Below are 23,392 nucleotides of genomic sequence, written 5' to 3' on the forward strand. Positions count from 1 at the left end.
ATGCTTGGGGTTGCGAAGGAAGGGAAAAGAAGAGTGCAAGCATCTCTACTTTCTCGCGTTGCCTAATCGGAACAGTTCCGTTCCGTGTACCCGGTCGCTTTACCAGGCCACCTGCCCAGGTGTATTTTTCCTCTTCTTACAAAGGGCAGAGCAGCTCAGAGTCTCAGAGAGTAACAAAGGTATGGTGTAAGTAGGCAGGTTTTATTAACTCCGGGGCCAGACGCGAAAGCTTATTTTGAACCGTTCCCCGGAGATTTCTGTCAAGTGAGATAGGAGGAGAATCTGGTAGCGAGATTGTAGCTGGGGGCCTGGGAGCAGAAATCTTAGCTTGCGTTCAAGGCCTGCCACTGACTCACTGTGACCCCAAGGCAAGGCACTCAACCACTCTGTGCTACGGTTTCCTCACATCTGTAAAATGGGGATAATGATACTTGTGAAGTGCTTTGAGCTAGTCAGATAAAAGGTGCTACGTACATGCAAAGTATTCTTAATAACAACAATTATAATCTCTCTCCCCCCAACGTGATACATGTTGAAATTCAAGAGCGTTTAAAAAAGAAAAAAGAACAACCACGCTTCCCCACAGAAGGGTGTCTGTGCTATTTAGGCATGGTTTTTTTCATCCAACCAAGGGAGAGAAAAGATCACTAGTTCGGCCCTCCTCATGGAAATCCTCTCGCCGCTTTCTGGGTAAACAAGTGGTTCCCGTTTGATTCTGACCCGTAGTGGGCCTAACGCCATCCTAAATTTACTGGAGCGATTTTCGGCAGCGGAGGCAGTTGGCAACACGATTACGTAGATGGCAGGTCACCCCCTCGCTACAAGATAGGCCGCGTGAAGCGTCCCTGTTTTCAACGATATTGGTCCGTCGGCGGCCAGCGCGTCCGTCCCGCCTCCGAACTTGAACGTTCCCGTGACGGCCCTCGACGGGCCAGGAGGAGAAGAGGTGTTTGCAGGTGGGTTGGCTGCTATGCGAACGAGGTGTGTTATGGCGTGTTGGCAACCCTTGAGGTCCGCTTGATGTGTCATAATGCACAGCGGGGAAATATTATCTCTTAAGTGTTCTGTCAGAAGTCAAGCCCATGCCAGATAATAGCACCAGGAAATAAGCTCAGCTCAAAGAACTGGATCCAACCAAGTTCAGGGCAAGTTGTGCAATTGGCAACAGAAACTGGCATCAGATGAAGGGGCATAATCGACACTGGTCATCGTCGGGTTGTGCGATGCCTTTTAAACAGGGCAGAGGCGGTACCGTAAACCGTGTAAAAGATAGAGTGGGTCTCCGTGTGCCCAGGAGTTGACCGGTAGGTCACCCAGGGTGAAACCAACCGGAGTCTCAGCCCGGACATGCCTGCCAGTAAAACTTTCCCAAGCTTTTGCCTTTTAAATGTAATCTTCTGTGGGGACGTTACCTGATGTACATTTATGATGGGGCATGACCGGTTCCGTTGTGTCGTAAGCGCGGGGTGTCATCGGTCTGGGTCCACTTCCAGATTCGGGCCCGGCCCAAGAGCGGCTTCGTCAGTCCCTCCCAGTTCGGGCGATGGCGTCCGGCGTGAGAGTCAGCTGGGCGGCTCCAGTACAGTAAGGTCGTGGATGCGAATTGAAATCTGGAGGATGTGGACTGGAAAGCAGTTTCTACTCAGTACCCAGCTGTGTGTATTTGTGCGCACGCACGTGCGGGCCATCAGCCCCCACTAGATTGTAAATTTGTTCATTCAGTCATATTTATCGAGCACTTCCTGTGTGCAGAGCACTGTACTTAGCACTTGGGAAGTGCAGTTCAGCAAGAAATAGGGACAGTCCCTGCCCACAGCGGGATCACAGTCTAGAAGGGGGGAACGGACAGCAGAACAAGAAAACAGGCATCGGTGGCATCGTTATAGATGAATAGAATCATAGGTATATACACATCATTAATAAAAACAAAGATAATTATAATTATGAAGGCATGTATAAACAAGTACTGTGGGGCGGGGAGGGGGGGTAGAGCAAAGGGAGCGAGTCGGGGTGACGGGGAGGGATGGGGGAGCAGAGGAAAAGGGGGGCTCAGTCTGGGAAGGCCTCCTGGAGGAGGTGAGCCTTCAGTAGGGCTTTGAAGGGGGGAAGTGTGCCAGTTTGGCGGATTTGAGGAGGGAGGGCATTCCAGATCAGAGGAGGGAGGTGGGCCCGGGGTCGACGGCGGGACGGGGAGAACGAGGCCCAGTGAGAAGGTTAGCGGCACCAGAGGAGCGGAGTGTGCCGGCCGGGTTGGAGAAGGGGAGAAGGGAGGTGAGTTAGGAGGGGGCTGAGGTGATGGAGAGCTTTGAAGCCAAGAGCGAGGAAGTTTTGCTTAATGCGGAGGTTGATAGGCAACCACTGGAGATTTTTGAGGAGGAGGGTTCTCAACGTTTCTGCAGAAAGGTAATCGGGGCGGCAGAGTGAAAGGTAGACTGAAGCGACTAAATTCCCTAAGGGCAGGGATCGTCTCCCCCAACTCTGTGTTATAGTAGAGTGCTCTGCGCACGGTAAACGTGCAGCGAATACCACCGACCGGTTGACTTCTAAGGCCATTTTGCTTTTGTTAAACTTACCAAATATTTGCTTTTTATTCACAACCGAAAGCCGACCACCGAACAATTAGAAATTACTGTTTTGGGAAGAGTGGAAGACTAAGAGCCTGATTCAGTTACATGGATGACTCATTTATTCTGGATTTTCACATGATTCAAAAGTGTGAATGACTCAGCCCACTAATGTTCTCAGCTCCCATGAGCTCCTCTCTGTGAAATAATAGTGATCGAGCAATAGTAATGGAAGGCGGAGACGCTGATTTTACCCCGTGGAGTAAACTGACACTCTCTGAGTTGCTACAAATGTTGAAAATGCTGGTTTAGAAGAAAGCATAGCTACCTCCTCTGTAGGTGAACAAATAGGAAAAAACTCAGTAGCGTATTTGGCTTTGAAAACGTTCTTTTAAAATTACTGGGGGAGGACTCAAATTTCATGGTTCATCCGTTATTATTTCCTCCGATCGGGGAAAACCGATTCAACCTCAGATTAATCCTTCGGCTTCCAGCGTTCACAGACTCCCATATGTGAGTTACCTTTCATTCTCCACCCCACGGTGTTGCTTTCATGTGGGTAAATCTGAAAGTCAAAGTGCCTTACTGAAAGTTAGCTAAAGCAGGGGCTGAGGTGGGAATACTATTCAGAGGGTTAGAGCGTATGTAGTCCTGTATTGCACCCACCAAATACCACCGCTTTAATCGATCCTTTCCCAGATGTGCCTAAGAAACCGGAACCCAAAGACGTGAACGAAACGGTGCTCGTTTGATTTTTCTATTGAATAACCGGATCGTAACCAGGCGAATCCACTGTACCGTTCGTCTCCAGATTCCTCGTCCTTAAATGCAGAGTGCGTCACAAAAGACCGATTAAGACACGCAGTTCCACGTAGGAACAGCTTGGGTGTGATTGGTTTTTAAAGAGCTAGAAAATAGTCCAGAGGACTTGAACTCCAGCTCTGTAAAACTCGAAGAGCCCAGGAACGTGTTCCCGAAGAGTAGACGTAAGTAGGAATCTGTGACTCTCCACTTCAGAGCTGTCATCCAGGCGCGCATTTCGCTCCGTGTTCTCATCGTCCGCCGTCACTAGGGTATTGTATTTGTTTTTAAAAATGATTTCACCACTCCTGTCGTCTTTCTTGCCTCTCGACACTTCCCTCCAGTTCCATTGGCTAATCACGATCGATAAAAAATGCAGCCAATCCCTTGATTTCATTCTGAATCTGGGGATGTCAGAGGGCGGGGCCGTTCCCAACCGAATCCAACCGGGCTTGCCTTCGAATGCGAACGATCCTGGTTGCTCAGGATGAAGGCGGCTGTGTGCCGCGCATTTCTGCCTCTCAGGAACTGCAGTTGTTTGATTGGTCCGGGGTAGGCTCAGAGGCAGGCAGGGGTGGGATCGGGGAAGAGAAAACTTGCTTGGGAATCTCAGGAGGCGGGGCAGGGGAGGAGAGGGAGAGAGCAATAGATCAGGCAGGAGAGGAGGAAGGGTGAAGAGAATGACCAACGGGGAGTTGGTTAGGGAAATGGAAAATGAATAGACATGGTGGGGGTGGGGGCGGGGGGAGGAGAAGAGGCTGAAAGGAAACTAGAAAAAGACAGAATGAGGGGAAAGGAAGCAGATGGGACATGGGGAGAAGAGGCGAGCGATTGGTTGAAGGAGCAGGAACAAGAGAGGGGAGGAGGCCGCAAGGCAGTGAAAGGAACGGAAGGGGTTTGGAGGGATGTCGTGGCGGGGAGGGGTACACAAAGAGGACAAAAGATTTCAGGAAAAGGCAGAAATATGCATTGATTAGAAAAGGGGAAAGAAAATGAGGGGAGGAAAGTGAGGAGAGGCACCTGGAAGGAACAAAGTAGAGAAACAGGTAACATGACACATAAAACATGGGGGTCAAAGGTGAAGAGATAGCGGCAGGAAAGAAAGAAAGGAAAAGGACCCAGGGAGACGTGGGGTAAAGAGCATCAGCAGCTATATAATCCCGTTGAAAACGGAGTACTCCTCCAAGCGAATAATAGGAAACCGTACTTCTGTTGTAGTTGAATTGTTTATTCTGCTCATCCCATTTTCCCTCTGGTTAGAGCCCTTTTCAGTTAACGCTCTCGTCCCTTCTCATCAGCGCTTCATAATTTGCTCTGCACAAAGTAAGCCCTTAACACATGTAATTAATAATGATATTCTGGTTCATCATCTCAACCTAAACGCAGTCGCAATCAGATGAGTGTCTATCATGTTTTTTTAAACATTTCCAGAACACTCTGGGCATTCCACTTTAACGTTTATCAACATTCAAATTTGGCAGTTCTTCCTTATATCTAATGTAAATACGTCCGGCTTCGGTTTGTCTCTCCTCCCTCGTTCTGCCCTCAGTAGAAACGGAGAGCAGCTGGACACCGTTCTCCGAAGAATATGAACTACTTTGAGTAGCAGATCCGTCACTTGCCAGAACCTTTACTCATCCACCTTTCTCCAAATCTGATCTTTTTTCGTCGTTGTTGCCAGCTACAGAACAACTCCTTGCGCGTTCCCTGCCACCTAAAATGAAAAGTGATTATAGACGAAGCTCTTTATCTTTCTTTTCCCTTTTTCATCCTCCCCGATTCTCTATCCATTTCGGTAGTGCCACCCTCCTCCTAGAGCCCAACGGTAAGATCATCTTATCGTCCCGGGGGGGGGGCTGGGAAAGGGGAATCGAAGGAGAGATACCACCGGCCCTCTTGGGTATTCGCTAAAGTCTCCCTTCTTCCTTTCCTTAGAGAGCAGCGTGGGCAGGAGGGATGGAAGCATCTCGCCATTACCGTACATTACCGAGCGTGGGTTGGTTTCCAAGCCGGAATACTAGTGACAGCTGGAAGAGCCCCCGAACGAATCCCCTTTCCCCCCGAGGTTATTTATCAAACAACAGACGGAGTCCCATTTTATGGGTGTGGTTGCCCTTGGCTCCTTTTGAGAGATGAACACTCTTTCATTCATCACACCGCGGGTGGTGAGCGTGAGGATTGTATCTCCAGAGAAAATGGTCAGGCACCACGTATCAACAGGCTGAAGGGGTTTTGGGGGACATTCATGGCCGAGAGGTCCATAATAGATCATTAGAGAGAAAAGACACCCTCAAGGATGCGATTGAATGTCACGGAGGCTGGCCAGCGCCTCATCTCTCCGCAAGGCAGAACACTCGGGTGTAGATGAACCACTGGTCTACGCGGTGTCTGTTCCCGTTACGGCCAGACCCGCTCTGATTTTTTTGGAGCAGTGAAAGGCCTATTATCTGAAGCCAGTCAGCCATCTCGATGTGAAGGCGTGACCTTATCGCCCCGTCTTTTGAGGAAGTAACTCGTGCAGTCAAAACCATGAAAAATGGGAAGGCACCCGGATGTGATGGTATTCCCACGTTCCTGCAGAGAGCAAGAGAGAGGAGAAGCAGTCTGGCCTTGTGGGAAAAGCATAGCCCTGGGAATCGGAGAAGCAGCACGGACCGTGGAAAGAGCACGGGCCTGGAAGCCAGAGGATCTGGGTTCCAGTCCCGGATCTGCCACTTGTCTGCTCTGTGACCTTGGGCAAGTCATTGAACTTATCTGGGCCTCAGTCCCTGCATCTGTAAAATTACACTTGCTAGGTGGCAGGCACTGTACTACGCGGGGGTGGTAGATGCAAACTAATCAGGTTGGACAATCCATGGGGCTCATACCCTTCATCTGTAAAATGGAGATGAAGGGTATGAGCCCCATGGATTGTCCAACCTGATTAGTTTGCATCTACCACCCCCGGGTAGTACAGTGCCTGCCACCTAGTAAGTGTTTAACGAATACAATGTAAAAAAAAAAATGGTTGTAAAGCCTGATGAAGTTTGAAAGTGTGCAGGGTTGTTCAGAAGGAGCTGGGCTACTATAGAGTGTTTTATGAAGAAAAGAAGGCTGCTTGTTTAACCTAAATGGAACAGATTCTCAGCTAAGGTGGAAAAACCTCTAACAGGATCTGGAGCAGATAAAACTTCTTCAGCAACCTCCTGCACAGCCTCAGAGTCGTATCACTCCTCATTAGGTAATGTTGTGATGTAACGCTTTCGATTTAACCGAAAACTAAAGAAGAGCTTAGTGATATTTAACATTTCCAACTGAAGCATGAAAAAGGATTTCCCACTTTTTCAGAGGTTCTAGGATAGATCCTAATTTCTAGAATAGATCCTAATTTATAAATGTGTAAATCTCTAGAACAACTAATCTCCTGTTACCACCTCGTTTTCAAAAAACATAACCCAGTTATATTGAGAGAGGTGCCTGTACTAATCCAGAAAGGAACTGATGTTTAGTTACATACTTTCCATACAATCATACTGATTAACCCTAGTGATGATAAATTCTCTTCCCAGTGCACGCCAGTTTTTTTTACATCAAGTTTTCTGAGTTTACTTTTACAAGCTCGCTGTGGGCAGGGAATGTGTCTTTATTCTTATAGTGTACTCTCCCAAGCGTGTAGTACAGTGCTGTGCACACTGTAAGCCTCAATGAGTGTTGATTGAATGAATGAGTGAATGAATTCCCTTCAAGGTGGTGGCCAAATAAACTCCGAATAACTTGTTAAATTCATCACCTGTTCCCCACCATAAAAGAAGAGCTCAGGCGAGTACTCCTGGAGAGATTTTAGTGGTGTAGACTTGTTTTTATCATCAAGATGATCAAGGGGCCTAATAGTGATAATAGTATTTATTAAGGGCTTACTGTGTGCAAAGCACTAGGAGAGACTCCACGGTTGGGAATTAGACCCGGGTACTGTACCTCTGGGCGCTCCCCAACTAAGGATACGAATCAAAAGATTTAAACTTAAGTTGGTTTTGTATCTCCCCATCATCTCTTCTTATAAAATCTTTGTGTATTTCTGTTCAACCTGTCAATAAGTTGTGCGATGCGTGGTCCCCTCCCACACACAAATTCTGCATCTCCGAGAGGGACACGTTCGGCTGGCACAGAGCCTAAACTTCGGTTTGGACCCAGTTCAAAGGACTGTCCTCCCCAAACACACACGCTCACTGAGATGATTTTCTCTTCAGACCATCTGCGATTTAAAAGCCTGGTTGGTAAAATATCGATATTTCATATTCTGATATTCGTATTTCAGTTCAGTTTACCTGCTTCCCACTGGGGCATTTAGTTAAGCGAAGGAACAATCAAATCAGTTGGGGAAATAATCTTTTTTCATTTATTTAGAAACTCAGAATCGAAGAGCCTGAATAAGTAGCTCAGGGTCACCAACGAAAATGGCCGAAGGATTACTTAAGTTCGTGACTTTCTTTCTTTTGCAGTTTTGCTCTTCCTTGGCTGACCCATGTGGAAACCAATTAATGGTTTAACGACATTTTCCTTTGCCTTTCTCTGACCTTTTTTGCATCAAAAAGACTAACTATTCATTAGTTGTTTTCTTTCCCAGAAGCAACTTTCCATCACGGCTTCGGCTCCTTATAGAGCTCATTCCCTCGTAATATTATTCAAGACATTATGTTGGCAGAATATCCGTTTTCCCGCACGGAGACCTGCCTCACCTCCTAACGGGAGGTCAAAATAACATCACTTCCACCCAAAATTCATCCCCTAACGTCATCTTATTGCGCATTTTCCTGTTAGTGGGGGAACCTAGTTTTTCCTTCCAATTAATTTTATAACGTGTTGCACTTAGGCCGTTTTCTTAGAACAGACCTTCTCCCTCAAGGGCAAGAGTAGACATAGTTCAGAAGCAAGCCCAGGAGGTTTGGCTTGCATGATATTGTTTTATGAAGCCATTTTTCCTGTTTAACGCAGTCGTGATAATGGAACTCAGCCCCTGACAAAAAGCACCACTCTACTAGTCATAGTAGGTAAACCTCATTCTTTGGGTAAAGCCATGAATTAATTCTACCGAGTGTGTCTTGGGGTAAAAATAGCTGGGTCTGGTCACAGCTGGCCCTTGGAGAAACTCGGAGAAACCTGTGGTTTCGCCCCCAAATCTTCTGTGTGCTTGTGCCGTGGGGAAGGTGTATGTCTTGCTTTTTAGTCGCGTCATCTTTTTTTCTTCTTTCCCAGCTAAAGCGTGACTGCCCAGAAACAATACCAGATTTACAGTCCATGGTTCAAGAGAAGCTGTCAACTGTGCAGAGAAAGAACTGTGATGCCAACCTCCAAAAGAATGAAAAGTTCATGCAGTTTAAAGAACAATTGAGAAACCTGAAGCAACAGTGTAAGTTGGCGGTTTTTGGAAATGACCTTATTGTAAACTGTACCGTGAGTCCATCTAACGCGGCCAATCGATGCCGTGCTTCTCTTTTTCCTTTTTGAGTAACTCTTGATTAGTAAATTGTTTTAGAACATTTGGAGCTAATTAAGCCTCACTCCTTGCTAAGAGTCACACACTAGCCTCTTTTAGCAATAATGTAAATTCGCCTCTTCAGGAGTTTAAAAAGTGTGGGAAGAAGTTGTTCTTGTTTTCGCTCTGGCTCCCACCACAGTCTCCATTTGCAACATGAAAGGCAAATGTATTTGGTGCCCTTTTTTGGAATTAGTCCTGAGGTTTTGTCTTTAGAAATCGCTTTCTTTTAAAGATAGCATTTTCTTTAAATTGATGCTGAGATCTCAAAAAAGGATTAGGGAAGCTAATTTACTTTTGTCAATTGAACCAATAGCTCAAGTTTCACAATTTAGGATGTTTTGCAATTGTAAAGAGGCCTTTGCTTTAACTTTAAATTTCCGGAGTAAGCAGTTTTCCGACCATATGCTCGCAAATTTACAGATCCTATGTACGGCAGGGCGTTGCGGCGGAGTTTGATCTAAACCGACGGGCTCCATTACTCCAAATGGGTGTGCAATTTGCCAACCAGGTGCCAGATCTTCCTGGGCTAGCGGGCTTGCAGTTCGGGGGTTTGGAAAGACTACTAAATGAGCTTAAATGCCCGAAGACAATACTAAACTCTAACGGGCCACAGATTTGATTTTTTAGCTGTTGTTTAGTAGCATTTGAAAACCTTATATGTGAAAATTGCAATTTCTCTCTATCCTGTTTACTGCGGAGAGCTCGGTGAGTTGTCTTGCTTAGTTTTTGAAAAGACAGCGAATGCAGTTTTCATACAATGGCATGTGGGCAAATTACCATCTCTCCCTTTTTCCCCCAATCACTCCTCTAATTTAATCCTTCAGGAACAATTAAATAATATACACCTTTTCTTTTAAGGGTCATTTAACCATTCCCTCTTCTTTTCTGGGATACTCTTACCATTCACCACTTTAATGGACTGGGAACTATTAAGCATTTCTTGAAGTTTTCTTTTAACCCTCCAGTTTAAAGGCTGAGTTGGTAATTCCAGGCAATCAATCTGTTCAACGTATGAGAGCGGGGAAACTTTTTAAAATATGGAAAATATTTGCACCAAAAGCTCTAGATGGAAAAGAACCTATGAGGAGGGTTGAAAGAAGTGAAGTTATTTGGCCAGGGAAGAGAGAAAAGAGCAAGAGATTACTTAATGACTTCTTATACAGATGTCGGCAACCCACTTTTTCTCCGGAAAATGGGTTTGAGTTGCAGCATCGGAGACTTGGCTCTGTCACGGAAATCAAACGTCATTCGGTCACCTTGCACGCCGAAAAATAGCAGCACCCGGAGGGTTTGCGGAGACTGGATTTCAATCCAGTTCCAATGGGAAGGTATTGAACCACCAACTGGAACTTTGGGGACTGAGCGATCAGTCCTGAAACAACAGGTCCTGTGGAGGTTCGCTTTCTAGCTGCTCTGGGGAGCTCCAGGCTGGTGCCTCAGCTCCAGCTAAATTTGGAGCTGTGAGCAGCAGCTTCCCTCAGGAACCGCTCCTGGTAATGTGGTTTTCAGAACAGCTGGTGTTTTACAGTGCGAGAAGTTGATTGGCCTGGCGACCCCCCGCTTCCAGGCAGATGTCCCACTTCCTCCTCACAACCCCCCAGCTATTGGGGAGGGAAGGTTGAAGGGATGAAGGGAGGGAGAATCTATGCCCCCTGTCCCCAGTTGTGGAATGCATGGGAGATTGAACTGTGGCATGGATCATCGAAGAAGTCGAGAGTTTTCTCTGCTGCAGGATTTAAAATAACCCCCGTTGGGGTGGTTTTCCGGCAGTTCTACATGGATTCAAATCTGTCCTTGCTGTGAGCCGACTCGGAGACCCATTATAATAATTTTGTATAACTTTCCCAGACTTCAGTAGCCTAAGTTTACAAGTTCTGAAGAGGAACAGCTCAGTTGAGAGAGTTTCTTGCAGAGATAACTGTGGAAGTCTGTATGTACTCCTTTTATTTTATGAACTTTTTTTTCTCCAAATTGACTTACGTATTTTAGGAAAGGGATGCTACAGTTGAACACCACAGTTGGCTCCTTATTTCCATTTTACCAGAGCAACTCAAAAAATTAAGAAATCATCTTCTGTCTGCCTTGGAGGTGCTTGCTTTTTCAGATACATGATGCTACTTCCTTAAAGAAGAATCGAGAGCCATTCACTTTCAGTATTTGCATTGGAGGAGCTTTTAAAGAGAGGTTTTCTAAAACAGAAAAGGCAGCAAAGAACGTATGTTTAGAATTTAATCTCACCCCTATATTTATTGGAGTGCAGGTATCGTTGCTAGTTAAAATCTGTGTTTTCTGTGAAGGGAAAAAAGTTAAGTAGTCTAGTGGAAAGAGGATGGGCCTTGGGAGTCAGAAGAGCTGGGTTCTAATCCCAGCTCAGCCATCTTCCCGCTGTATTTATTGAATGCTTACTGTGCGCTCGGGAGAGTGCGATACAACAGATTTGGAAAGGTGGTCTTGGAAAATCATCCCTGAAACGGGATATACCTGCCCTGGCCCTATCTGACTTCCCTCTTGCCAGCCAACATCTTCATGCCGAGATAGTTTTTCAGCATGTGGTAAATGGACAGTTTCCAAGGTTGTGTGTAGTGTTTTATATATTTTTTTAAATTCTATTTTATGGTATTTGTTAAGTGCTTGCTATGTGCCAGGAACCGTAATAAGTACTGAGATAAAGACAAGTTGGACACATTCCATGTCCCTCATGGGGCTTGCAATCCTCTTAATCCCCCCTTTTTCAGATGAGGTAGCTAAAGCCCAGAGAAGGGAAATGACTTGCCTGAGGTTACACAGCAGACGAATGGCAGAGCCGGGATCGGAACCCACGTTCTTCTGACTCCCAGGCTCTTTCTCTGCCCGCTAGGCCACGCTGCTTCACTGTTTTGGACTCTGCAAGTAGCTAGTGTTTTGTCTCCAAGATAAAATGAAAGAAAAACACTTGCGCATGTCTTGGCCAACAAGTATTGGAGATATGCAATCACCATATTGCATATCTTTAAGCGTTGACGAAGGGAGCTATTAGAGAGGGAGGAGGGGAACTTAAGGATCAATCAATCAATCCATAACCTCTACCCAGTGCTTAATAGATGCAGAGGACTATACTAAGATAGCACTTGGGAAAGTACAATACAGCCAAGTTGACAGATATGATTCCTGTCTTCAAGAACTTTACGATCTAGTGGGGAAGACAGATGATAAAGTAAAATGACAAGATAGGAGGAGCAGCAGACCATAAGGATATTCACTTAAGTGCCGTGGGGCTAAGAAGGTAGCCGATCCATCCCTAAGCAGTAATATCAAAAACGGCAACCTTCACCCATTTCCCCTTAGCATCCTGCCGGAGATGGAAATACGGCGCTGCATAGATTATTGGCCTGTCCCATTCCCATTCGTGGCATTTCTTAATGCTTACGTTGCGTGGTGATTCTGTGAAAACAACCAGTTGGTGGTCTCTCCACTCTGTTTTGCTACAGCGGTTTGGTTTCACAGTTAATATCGCCGAGTACGCCAAGTTATTAGTAGTTGGCAACATAAGCCTCGTGGCGTGAATTCCAGTATGCAAGATAAAACCTTCAGAGCGCACTTCAGTCATTTTACGGAAGTATTGAAAGATTTAAATAAATGACAAAATATTGCTAAAACCGTCAACCAATCTAAGACACGTACTCTGACTGGTAAGGGTGAGAGAGAAAATGTTGAGAGGGTTACAGATCATTTTTTAGTGCAATTCTGGTTTTGACAGACTTCCTCCACGGTAAAGCAGATGCTGGGAGGTAGTTGGGAAGGAAACAGTGAGGTGCGCAGAATGAACCACTCTTTCCTCTCCTCAGGTGAAAATTCTACAGCTTCAGTCATTGTATTTGGATAAAAAGGATGATCACATTAATTGCAGTTTTTGCTTCAGTGCATTCTGTGGATCTGGAATGAGCCATAGGTCAGTTAATCAGTCAAGCGTATTTATTGAGCGCTTACCGTGTGCAGTACAGCAGAGTCGGTAGACACATTCCCTGCCCACAACGAGCTTACGGTCTAGAGGTGGCTACAAATAAGAACAGCAGCTGAATATGAGGGAATATACCATTTTATGCGATGTGCTTTCCCGTAGCGTGGCAGAGGGGGCCGAAGGTTGCGTGGATCATCAGTATACCGAGTGCCGGACTGACCTCTGTCTGTGAGGCGCCGTGGTCTAGTGGAACGGGTCTAGGTGTCAGGAAAACCAGGTTCTCTTCCCAGCTCTCCACTGGCCTGCTGTGTGCCTCGGTTCCCTTATCTGTAAACTGGGGATAAGATAGATTGAGAGCCCCATGGGCCAGGAACTGTCGCCAATCTGATAATCGTTATCGACCCCCAACGTCTTAGCATCCAGTAAGCATTTAATGAATGCCCTAATTATTATTAGAGTCCAGGTTCACAGTGATTTTTTTTTTCTGGTGAGAAAATTTAACGACGGTTATTTATTTCTCTCGGGCCATTCAGGTTTAATTTCCATCGAGAAGTATTTTTGTCGTTGATATGTCGGCTTAAAAAGTAGAGAGAGAGTGAATTTCAGGTGGCAAGGAAATGAAAATTAGAAGAATAGGTGTGGTCCCCAGGCTAATTTTTGACTGGTGCTTTCTGCAAGTGTGTCATAGCTATTTGTGGATAAGAGCAGTTGAACGCTATGGGGAATTTCCTACAGATTGCCGTTCAGAAGCATTTTTCTCCTCAACCTGGCTCCCTTTGGACAGTTTAAATTCGATTCTATTTTTAAAAAAGATGTCAATCAAAGGTTTTAAGTCGTTAAAGCCAAGTTCTTTGATTGATGTTGTATTTAAATGCCAGCCATAAACCCTCCAAGGTATATCATCCAAATACGGTTTTTAACCAAGTGTGAAGATGGGTGATTCATCGCTTTTCCCTGCAGTGTTCAATACATCAATGAAAGAACCTTAGAAACAAAACAATTAGTTATAGAAAACACCTACCAGATTATGCCGTCTCTCATTCGGCTTTTATAGAGGATTGCTTCCTCTAAAGTAAGTTGCTTGTTTCATCCTGTCCTGTTTTTCATGCCCCTGAGTGTTGGAATTTCCACACATTTCTGAGCGAGTTTCAGAGTCTCTGTTATTCCCCGACGAGACCCAAAGAGACAGTGTGTCTTGGTTCAGCAGCTGTGGGAGGGTGTTTTAGAGGGGGGGTATGGGGGTGTTCAGAGGGGAGCAGAGGTGGGAAGGGTGACCATCCTAAGGTAGGCGAGCACGCACGAGAGAGGGACGGAGGGGATTAAGGATCTGTGTATTTAAGCGCTCAGTAAGTGCTATTGAATGAATGAATGTGGGGAGGGAACAGGGAGCCCTGAAGCCAGGTATGGTTATTTTGGAATTGGAAGGATTGGTTCACGGTGTGGAGGTTTGTCCTCGGGGCAGATAAACCACCCCGAAGATTTCCTAAGTAACAGTTGCGTGCACCGAGGCGGAGGCTCAGATCAGTCCATCGATCTGTGGTATTTACCGAGAGCTTACCGTGTTCCGGATACTAAGCGCTTGGGAGGGTCCAGATGAGTTGGTAGACACATTCCGTGCCCACAGCGAGCTTACGGTTTGCAGTCAAAGAGAAGGGTAGCCCTTTTCTTCTCCTCCTTCCTTTCCTTTCTCTGTGCCCTCTTCTTTTTCCTCTTCTCTTTCCCTCCCTCCACCCCCCTCCCTTTCCTCTACCCACTCTGTAGATAATCCACCTCCTTTTCCACCTTTAGAAACGTAGGCCTTTGCCCGTCAACATTCTTTAGGACGGGAGGACGTTCAAGACGTGGGCCTTGACTCCGGTCCGGGCTGGCGGACGAGCTTCGGTCCCGAACCTTCAGGACGGAGAACGTGCTCGGACGCATGGATTCTAGCGCAGAGGGCATAGAGTGCAACGAACGCGTAGGCGGGCGGGGTGTTGCACACTGAAAGCGCACGTGCGGTCGATGGTCTGCTGCAAGTAGAACTGCAAGTAGAACTCTGATTTCCAAAGTAGCGCTCTTTCCACCAGGTGAACAACAGCCCCATTTTTTTTTTTATAGCGGTGTTTGTTAAGCACTTCCAATATGCCGGGCACCGTTCTAAGTACCACGGTAGATCCAAGATGATCCGGTTGGGCACAGTCCCTGTCCCACATGGGGCTCACAGTCTTCATCCCCATTTGATAGATGAGGGAACTGAGGCCCAGAAAAGTGAACTGACTTGCCCAAGGTCCCACAGCAGGCAATATGCTACAGATATTTATTTATATTAATATATAAATCACATTCGAGGATACCTTTCGGTATCCCAGTCGACATTATGCCTCTGATCAAGGAGAGCCACTTTTCCCCTCTATGCCCATGCCAGTCTGATCCCCGGTCACAACTTTGCTTTCCCAGGAGTTCTTTCGCCGGCTCTCAGTTCTGCCGTAACACGCGTGTCCGCAACACACTTCGGCTAGGATGTTGCGAGGGAGTTAGGGAACGCACTTCCGACACGGCGAGCCTGTCGGGGCTCGACACGCGGCGTCATCGCAAGGAGCCGTGTTTCCGAAGGAAGTGCAGCGGTGTCAGAACGGGTGAATGCCACAGCGCGAAGTTTGGCAAGCACGGAACCCTCGTGTTAAAGGAGAACTGGGTGTGTCACACTGGTATAATAAGTTTAATGACGGAGGCCAGTTAAATGGTGAATCCATCCACGTGTACAAGACATATCCGGAATTAAATCAGGTTCCTGGGATGTTAGCGGCTCCTTAACGCTGGCAGAGCATTCATTCCTACTATGTGGTTTTATTAGGCGGAACACAGAGGATGGACAAAAGCGAAATTCTAAGCACCTGCAATATGGTGAGCGGAAAGAGAATATTCGCAAGAGGAGAGAACAGAAGAACTGTTGCAAAGATAGCGTGAAGCAGCAAGTGCATATAAATATGGGAATTGGCAAGCCCAGGACCTCACCTTTCTTCCCATGTTGGCGTTGGTGAGATCAGGAACTGCGTGGCCTAGTGGAAAGAGCACGGGCTTGGGAGTCAGAGGACGTGGGTTCTAATCCCGCTCTGCCACACGTCTGCTGTGTGACCTTGGGCTAATCGCTTCCTTGGGCCTCAGTCCCCTCATCTGTAAAATGGGGATTAAGACTGTGAACCCCTCGTGGGACAACCTGATGACCCGGTATCTACCCCAGCAATTAGAACAGTGCTTGGCATGTAGTGACTGCTTAACAAATACCATCATAATTATTATTATTATTATTATTACCCCAGCGCTTAGTATGGTCTTTGACATATGATAATGTTGGTATTTGTTAAGCGCTTACTATGTGCAGAGCGCTGTTCTAAGTGCTGGGGTAGATTCAGGGTAATCAGGCTGCACCATGTGAGGCTCACAGTTAATCCCCATTTTACAGATGAGGTGACTGAGGCACAGAGAAGTGAAGTGACTTGCCCACAGTCCCACAGCTGACAAGTGGCCGAGCCGGGATTCGAACCCATGACCTCTGACTCCTAAGCCCGGGCTCTTTCTACTGAGCCACGCTATCTGTGCTTAACAAATGCCATGATTACCATCAGGTGCCAGTAGGAAGAATTCTGGAACAATATAGCTTCATATCATTTTTTTCCCCTTTAGCTAGTGTTTATAATGAACTCTGCTCAATGTTTTTCTTCTATCACCCATTATTGAATTGAAAAAAAAAAAGACCTGTGTCTTCTACCTTGAAGCTGCTGAGAGGAGCTCTCTTTGAGCTTCTGCAGTTGTATAAAGGAATCCTGCCATGTTGCTTACTCTGTGGAAATTTGCTCATGTAGTTTGCGGGGACGTGTTTTACAATAGTAACTAATACTATTATTAATAATAATATAAAATGGTATTAGGGCCTTTCTTTCCTCCTGAAAAATTGCCCCTTCTTCCAATCTCACCTCCATCCCAAATTTGACATCTGATATGGGCCAGGGCTTGAAGTTTCTATTGGGAAATCCCACGACTGTTTATACAGTAGTAACGACTAAATCAATGAGAGACCTGTCTTTTTTTAGGGAGATTGACTCCATAAGTGGGCCTTAACTAGTTGTAAAATGAAATTCCCCATTTATCGTTATTACTTATATAGGGTCCATATTTGTGGGCGTTTCTGCTAAGGAGCAAATCACGATAGGCAGAAGGCTCCGACTTTGTTATCCTGGAACTTATATCAATAGGAAGATCAAGGCACTTTGTTTTGTTGTCTTCCCTGGATTTTTCTTTCGGTGGTGTTCCTATCGGGACTTTTTGTGGCGAGAGATGAGAACGGGAAGGAGGAGGAGCGAACCGTTCATTCGTTCAGTTGTATTTATTGAGCGCTTACCGTGTGCAAAGTACCCTACTAAGCAACTTGGGAGAGTCCAATACAGGAAACAGACACAGTCCCTGCCCACGGGGAACTCACCGTTCAGCTCTGACCCTGCCCACTATTTACCATTCCCTTTTTGCAGAGCAGGGAAATTGGACTGGTATTAATAGGCACACTGTCTTGTCTCTCTCCCCTTGCTGCCCCCGCTTTTCACCTCCCCTAGTTGTTTGGCTGTGTAATTGTTCAAGCTCAGTTTGAAAAACAGTCCGCACCTCTAGGTTCGGAGGCTGCACGGTAGCCAGCCCTCATAGCTTTTCGCACAAGGGCTTTTCACTGGAGTTGTGTAAATCTAACATCTGCAACAGTCCTTAACTATCTCCTTTTCAAAAACGTTAACCAAAGCTCTCGGCCCTAATTTGATGCAGTTAGCAAATGTTCTTTTCTTTCCTTTTGGAGGAAGAGGAGGTCCAAGTTCTTGTCATTCCCACTTTTCCTGAGGCTAGCTATTGGAACAGCTGTCTTCCTGGTGCAGATTTGGTAAGAAAGAGGAAAATGAACTGTGAATAATCATCTGGTTGTTTCGCCTGCCACAGATCAGGCGAGATGGAATATCGGTGCAGTGACCGTCAAACTTATTTTATACTTAGAAGAATTTCCTTCTTTATGTTTAATGCCTATTTTCTTCCAGCTACACTAGAATAGGTACCTCAGATGAGTTTCATATTACTGTATTAGGCAAATGTCTGGATTTAGAATAAGTTCTTTGACTCCTTGTGACACGGTTACTTTGCCCGCATGAGTTATTTTTCAAAGTTTCCTATCTCAGCCGTTTGCTTTCGGAGCCTTCAGAAAGACATTCACAATGAATCACGTTGTGGAAGAATTGCTTCCCGGTTTCAGCTAAGTGGAAAAAAAAAAAAGTGCCTAATAAGTTTAGTTGTTTTGAAATGTAGTTTTACTGTCCCCTCGCTCGGGGTAGTTCAAGGAATAAGATGCTTGCTTAGACTCCTTATGACACAGATATTTTGCATGCGTGAGTTATTTTTCAGTTTCTTATCTCAGCTGTTTGCTTTTGGAATCTTCAGAAAGGACATTCGGAGTGAATCATGTTGTGGAAGAATTGCTGCCGATTTTATCTAAGTGGAAAAAAAATGCCTAATAGATCTGGTTGTTTTGAAATGCAGTTTTACCCCCCTACCCCACCCTCCAGCTCTTCCCTCAGCCCCACAGAGAATCAATCAATCGATCATATTTATCGAGTGCTTACAGTGTGCAGAGCACTGCACTAAGCACTTGAGAAAGTACAACAGTACAACACAACAGACACGTTCCCTGCCCACAGCAAGCTTACAGTCTGGAGGGCGAGACAGACACTAATATAAACAAATAAACACGTCTGTCACCTCTGTTGTATTGTTCTCTCCCAAGTGCTTAGTACAGTGCTCTGCACACAGTAAGTGCCCAATAAATATGATTAATTGATTTTTGCTGTCCCTACGTTCAGGGGCTTCGACTGTACGGGCTAACGCTTAGCAAAAAGTGAGTTTTTATGATTAGAATTTAAATCTCTGAAGAGAGCGGCTCATGAGGGAAATTTAAATCCCACCGTAGTACAGTTTCGTCTGGGGTGTGTCCTAACAGATGAGTTTTCTGCTTCCCCTTTGAAAGTATCCTTAAGAGGTTCAGATTGATCAATTATGTATGTTCATGCTCTGGAAGATGCTACCTAAGCATTGAGGTAAGGTAAGTGTAGATAGAGAATAAAAGACTAAGATTCTGTCCATCACTGCTTAGCGATGTACCGAATACAGAACGGAGCCACACTTACCGTTTGAACAGGCGACGCTGAGTTATTTTTCAGTATCTCTCATGACCCAGAAGAGCATCCCTACTTCCGTTCCGCTGTGAAGCTAACCTCAGCCTTCGGTTTGAAAATCGCCCAGAGCAAATAGTTGCAATAGTCACCCCACGTATTATTTCGATACGTAGTTTTCAAAGCTTTTGGAACCCATTTCCACCTGAGGTGTACAAAAGCTCACAATAGCCCTGCAGTTGTCAGAAAAAGAGCTTCAAAATCTGCCATCTTCCCATATGGCTTGTGATTGATGATAAAATAATGGCAGCAGGGCAAGATCTGATTCATTGTTGTTGATCACTGGGGCGGGATATACGGTGACGAGCCAGTCGGTCGATTTGGCTTGAAAGCTGACTTTCGTGAGCCTCATTAAAGTTATACTTCGAGGTGTTTTATGTGGATGTTTTGGAGACTTTCCTCGATCACATGACTACTTCCCTATATCGTTCCCGTTTCTCGCCGCTTCGCTTTCCCCATTACACTTTCTTTCATGGCTCTTCTTCCAGCTTTCCCTTCTCTTTCGATGTCTTTGGGGATGAAAGCCCAGTAGACGTGGAAGCTAGAAGTAGGATGTAACCGGCAGTTATGCCTTAGCCTAGAAAATTAGACAGGCACTTGGGAACAGTGCTAGAGAAGGGAATTCCCTCCTGCCTTTGAAAGGAAAGTGTTAGGTTCGTATGTCAGATTTATCAATCTATTAGTGAATCCCCCAAAAATCTCAATCCAGGAAGGGGTAGAATTACTAAAATCGGACAGTAACGCGGTCTTCCCCAAATAGAATGGAGCTATGAAACAGTGGCTAGTGTTCCTCTAATGGACCCTTTCAGCACTATTATTGTACAGGATTTTAAAGGGACTGTTAATGGTGTGCATGCCCTTTCTTTACGCACTGTTAAAATTGGAGGAAAAAAAAAGCCCCAAACCAGCGGCCGAATGACGCAGAAAACCCGGCGTCTCAGATTTCGGTTGTCAATGAAAGATGAGCATTTGCAGATAATTTATCTGGCAGGATTCCTGCACCTAATGGCTGCATGTATACCATAAACATTGGGAAGGAGCAACCATGGAAACACTTGTTTTCTTGCGTGGCTAAATTTACTCTGGGTTGAATATTAACACAGTGCCTGGCAGTACTTTAAAAGCAAAAATAGCTTAAGCGTGAGTCACTGTGAGTCATTTATTGCTGGGACTGCTATACTGCCTAGAGCTTGACATTGAACAAGTTGGCAGCCTGAATTGCTACATTTTTTCTAGGAACTCTGAACACATTTCATTCTCGTGAATTCGCTTGTGCAACGATATTAAACAGAGTATTGTGTTTGTTTTGCTTTCAAAGTCAGAGGCATCTGAGAATGGTGAAACGAGAGAACTTTTCTTGGGGCTTCTGGAGAAGTGAGATTCTTGGAATTCTGGGACAGTGGTACACAGTCGATCGCCTTTAACTCTGGTGATGAAATTGAATGGACAGGCAATAGGTTTTGAAAGGTCTTGACCCTTGTGGCATCAGGTATCACCCGCGAGAGAACCATTGTTCGTATGAGTAGAGCAAGAAGGAGACGTCTAAACCTCTGAAATGTTCTGTCCCTGTGGACTGTGCCAGGTGGAAACTGGTTTAATCGTTCGGTGAGACAGTCAGAAAGTTCTACCTTGCAGTGGACCAGGACCATAACCTTGTAAACTTCTCTCCTGCCGTCAAGGATTATATAATGGGAAGTTGGACGGCTTTAAGCAACACCCCGAACCAGTCTACGGTATTTCTGTTGGCCCTTTAATTCGTTGCATGCCTTTCCCTGAGTAGGGCATGTGGGCGAGAAAGGGAGCGAGTGAGTAGCTCGTTGGCCGACTCTGGGAAAGCCTATAAATGCTGGGCTGATCTCATCGGGGCAGGGGTCGGGAGCAGCTGAGAATCCAAGACTTTATATTTGAAGATAGATTTTTCGTGATGTTGCAATCTTTATTTTCACATGCTTTGGTGACTCTTTTTAGTGGCATTATTTCACCGAGTAAAACTTGTCCATTTTATCCTTTGGAACGGATTCAAGCAAGAGGGCTTCGTGCATTCCATGTTATACGTTCTTGTGCCCATTGACTTGGCGTGGCATTTGTGACCCAGTAAGTCTCTCACTGAGGTGACCTAAAAGTGGGGCTTGTGATTATTTGGAAATGGTTTTACCATAAAATAGCGAAAAGATGCAGCCCAGTCAGGAGAGGTTTCAACATAGTTGCATAATGTGTTTCACATTACAACTTGTACTCCACTTGACTTCATCGAAATCCATACAAGGTCTCTTTCAGAAAGACATGGTGAGTTAGCATCATTATGAAAAACAGTTTGTCAAGTCCTTACTCATAATGTATCCTCTGTTGCTCAGTTTTCAGAAGTTAGGTCGCTCGACCACGCCCAGAAGCCCTTTCGGAGGACTAAAATCCATGTATTTGCATTTAGGCTGAAGTAAAAATCCTTCCAGTGGAAGAAACTGTTTTTAAACATGCATTTTGCTGTAGCCAGGTGTTTTTAGAGTTTAAAAATTGCTTTCGCCTTTTAAAGCGCACGTTGGAAAATTGGTTATATGCCAAACCTTCGGCTTTATGTACCGTTTCTCTTCCACCCATTGGAGGAGCGAGCCCCTAAGGTGAAGCAGGAAGCCTTGGGTATTATAACCATCTCTTCTTGAAACTGGAGATGGCGATCCATCGTGGCTGATCCTTTAGAATTTCTTTGGTGGTGGGAGGCAGCGTGGTGGATAAGGACTCCTGTTGAGGGTTTTTATAATAATAATAACGATGATGATAATTGTCAAACGCTTACTAGGTGCCAAGCACTATGCAATTAGAGAAGCAGCGTGGCCTGGCGGATGGAGCACGGGCCGGGGAGTCAGAAGGACCCGGGTTCTAGTCCCGCCTCTGCCACTTTTCTGCTGTGTGACCTTGGGCAAGTCACTTCACTCCCGTGCCTCAGTTCCCTCATCCGTAAAATGGGAATAAAGACCGCGAGCCCCACGCGGGACCGAGACGGTGTCCGGCCTGATTGCCCCACTTGTCTGCTGTGAGACTGTGGGCAAGTCACTTCACTACTCTGTGCCTCAGTTACCTCATCTGTAAAATGGGGATTAAGACCGTGAGCCCCACGTGGGACATCCTGATTCCCCTGTGTCTACCCCAGCGCTTAGAACAGCGCCCTGCACATAGTAAGCGCTTAACAAATACCAACGTTATTACCTCGTGGCCACCTCAGCGCTTAGAATGGTGCCTGGCACGTAGTAATCATTTAACACCATAAAAAAACAAAATTGGAGCCTTGAAAAGTGACTTCATTAAATGAGCCGAACTCGAGAAAGGTTTCTCTCATATATACTGGATCCTTCATAGGTCAAGATGTGTTAGTCACTAAAAAGAGTGGTTCCTGAGAACTAAGTGTTCCTCTTTGCCCCAGAGACTAAAACAAGCGTTTAAATAAGTCAGCGAGTCAACAGTTCAGATTGGGACGTGTGAGGCAATAGGGAACTAAGTAGTTATGAGCAAATCGGTGAGTCCTACCGTACTGTCACAGGGACCTGAGGATCGATCCTAAGGCAGGATCCGAGGGCTTTGGAAAGCCGGGAGTTGAGGCAGATGAACAGCGGCTTGGTGGTGGGGGAAGTTTACCTCGTTAGCTCAATCTCCTCCCGCCGCCCTGTCATCACCGCTCTCCTCCTTCCCTGCACCTACATTCTGACTTACTGCTCTGACGTCTCCACTGTCATCTCCTTCCCTCCCTACGGTCTCCATTATCATCTCCTTCCCTCCCTACAATCTTCCCGCTAGGAAAAGCAAATGAAAAATGTTCTTCCGGTCCCCTTTTCTCACAGTATAGAAATCCTGTGATTCCGGTGCCGAGAAGTGCGGCGTAGGGTGGCCTGGGAACCTTCCGAACCTATGAAAACCAGTCCTACCCATGTGACGTTAGAAACATTCGGTTGAATGAAGCGGTGTGGCCTAGTGGAGAGAGCACGGGCCCGGGAGTCAGAAGGACCGGGGTTCTCGTCTCGGCTCCGCCGCCTGTCTGCTGCGTGACCTCGGGCAGGTCACTTCACTTCTCTGCCTCAGTTACCTCATCTGTAAAATGGGGATTAAGACTGTGAGCCCCAAGTGGGACATGGACCGGGTCCAAACTGATGAGCTCGCACCTATCCAACCCTCGGTACGGTACCTGGTACACAGTAAGCGCTCGATAAGTACCGTTAAAAAAAGATGAGGGAATTCACAAAACATCCCATATATCTTTCTTTCGATTATACCCGTCGGTATCTCAAGTTGCTTCTCAGTTACCCCTCGGTACGATCGACCATTCTGCTAATACATTAAAGCGGTGACTTGG

The 23,392-nt window shown here is 45.9% G+C and overlaps 1 protein-coding gene across 4 annotated transcripts in view; it reads left to right on the forward strand.

The window, feature by feature from the left end:
* NSMCE2 (NSE2 (MMS21) homolog, SMC5-SMC6 complex SUMO ligase) overlaps positions 1-23,392 on the forward strand; it is a 154,037-nt gene that overhangs the window by 50,236 nt on the left and 80,409 nt on the right. For all 4 annotated transcript variants that reach the window (XM_007661131.3, XM_007661137.3, XM_007661143.3 and 1 more), the window contains one exon: positions 8,598-8,751. In XM_007661131.3, the coding sequence (XP_007659321.1) occupies positions 8,598-8,751 (154 nt within the window). The remainder of the gene's footprint in view (positions 1-8,597; positions 8,752-23,392) is intronic.

Source organism: Ornithorhynchus anatinus, chromosome 4, assembly GCF_004115215.2.
Source record: "Ornithorhynchus anatinus isolate Pmale09 chromosome 4, mOrnAna1.pri.v4, whole genome shotgun sequence".
Taxonomy (NCBI): Eukaryota; Metazoa; Chordata; class Mammalia; order Monotremata; family Ornithorhynchidae; genus Ornithorhynchus; species Ornithorhynchus anatinus.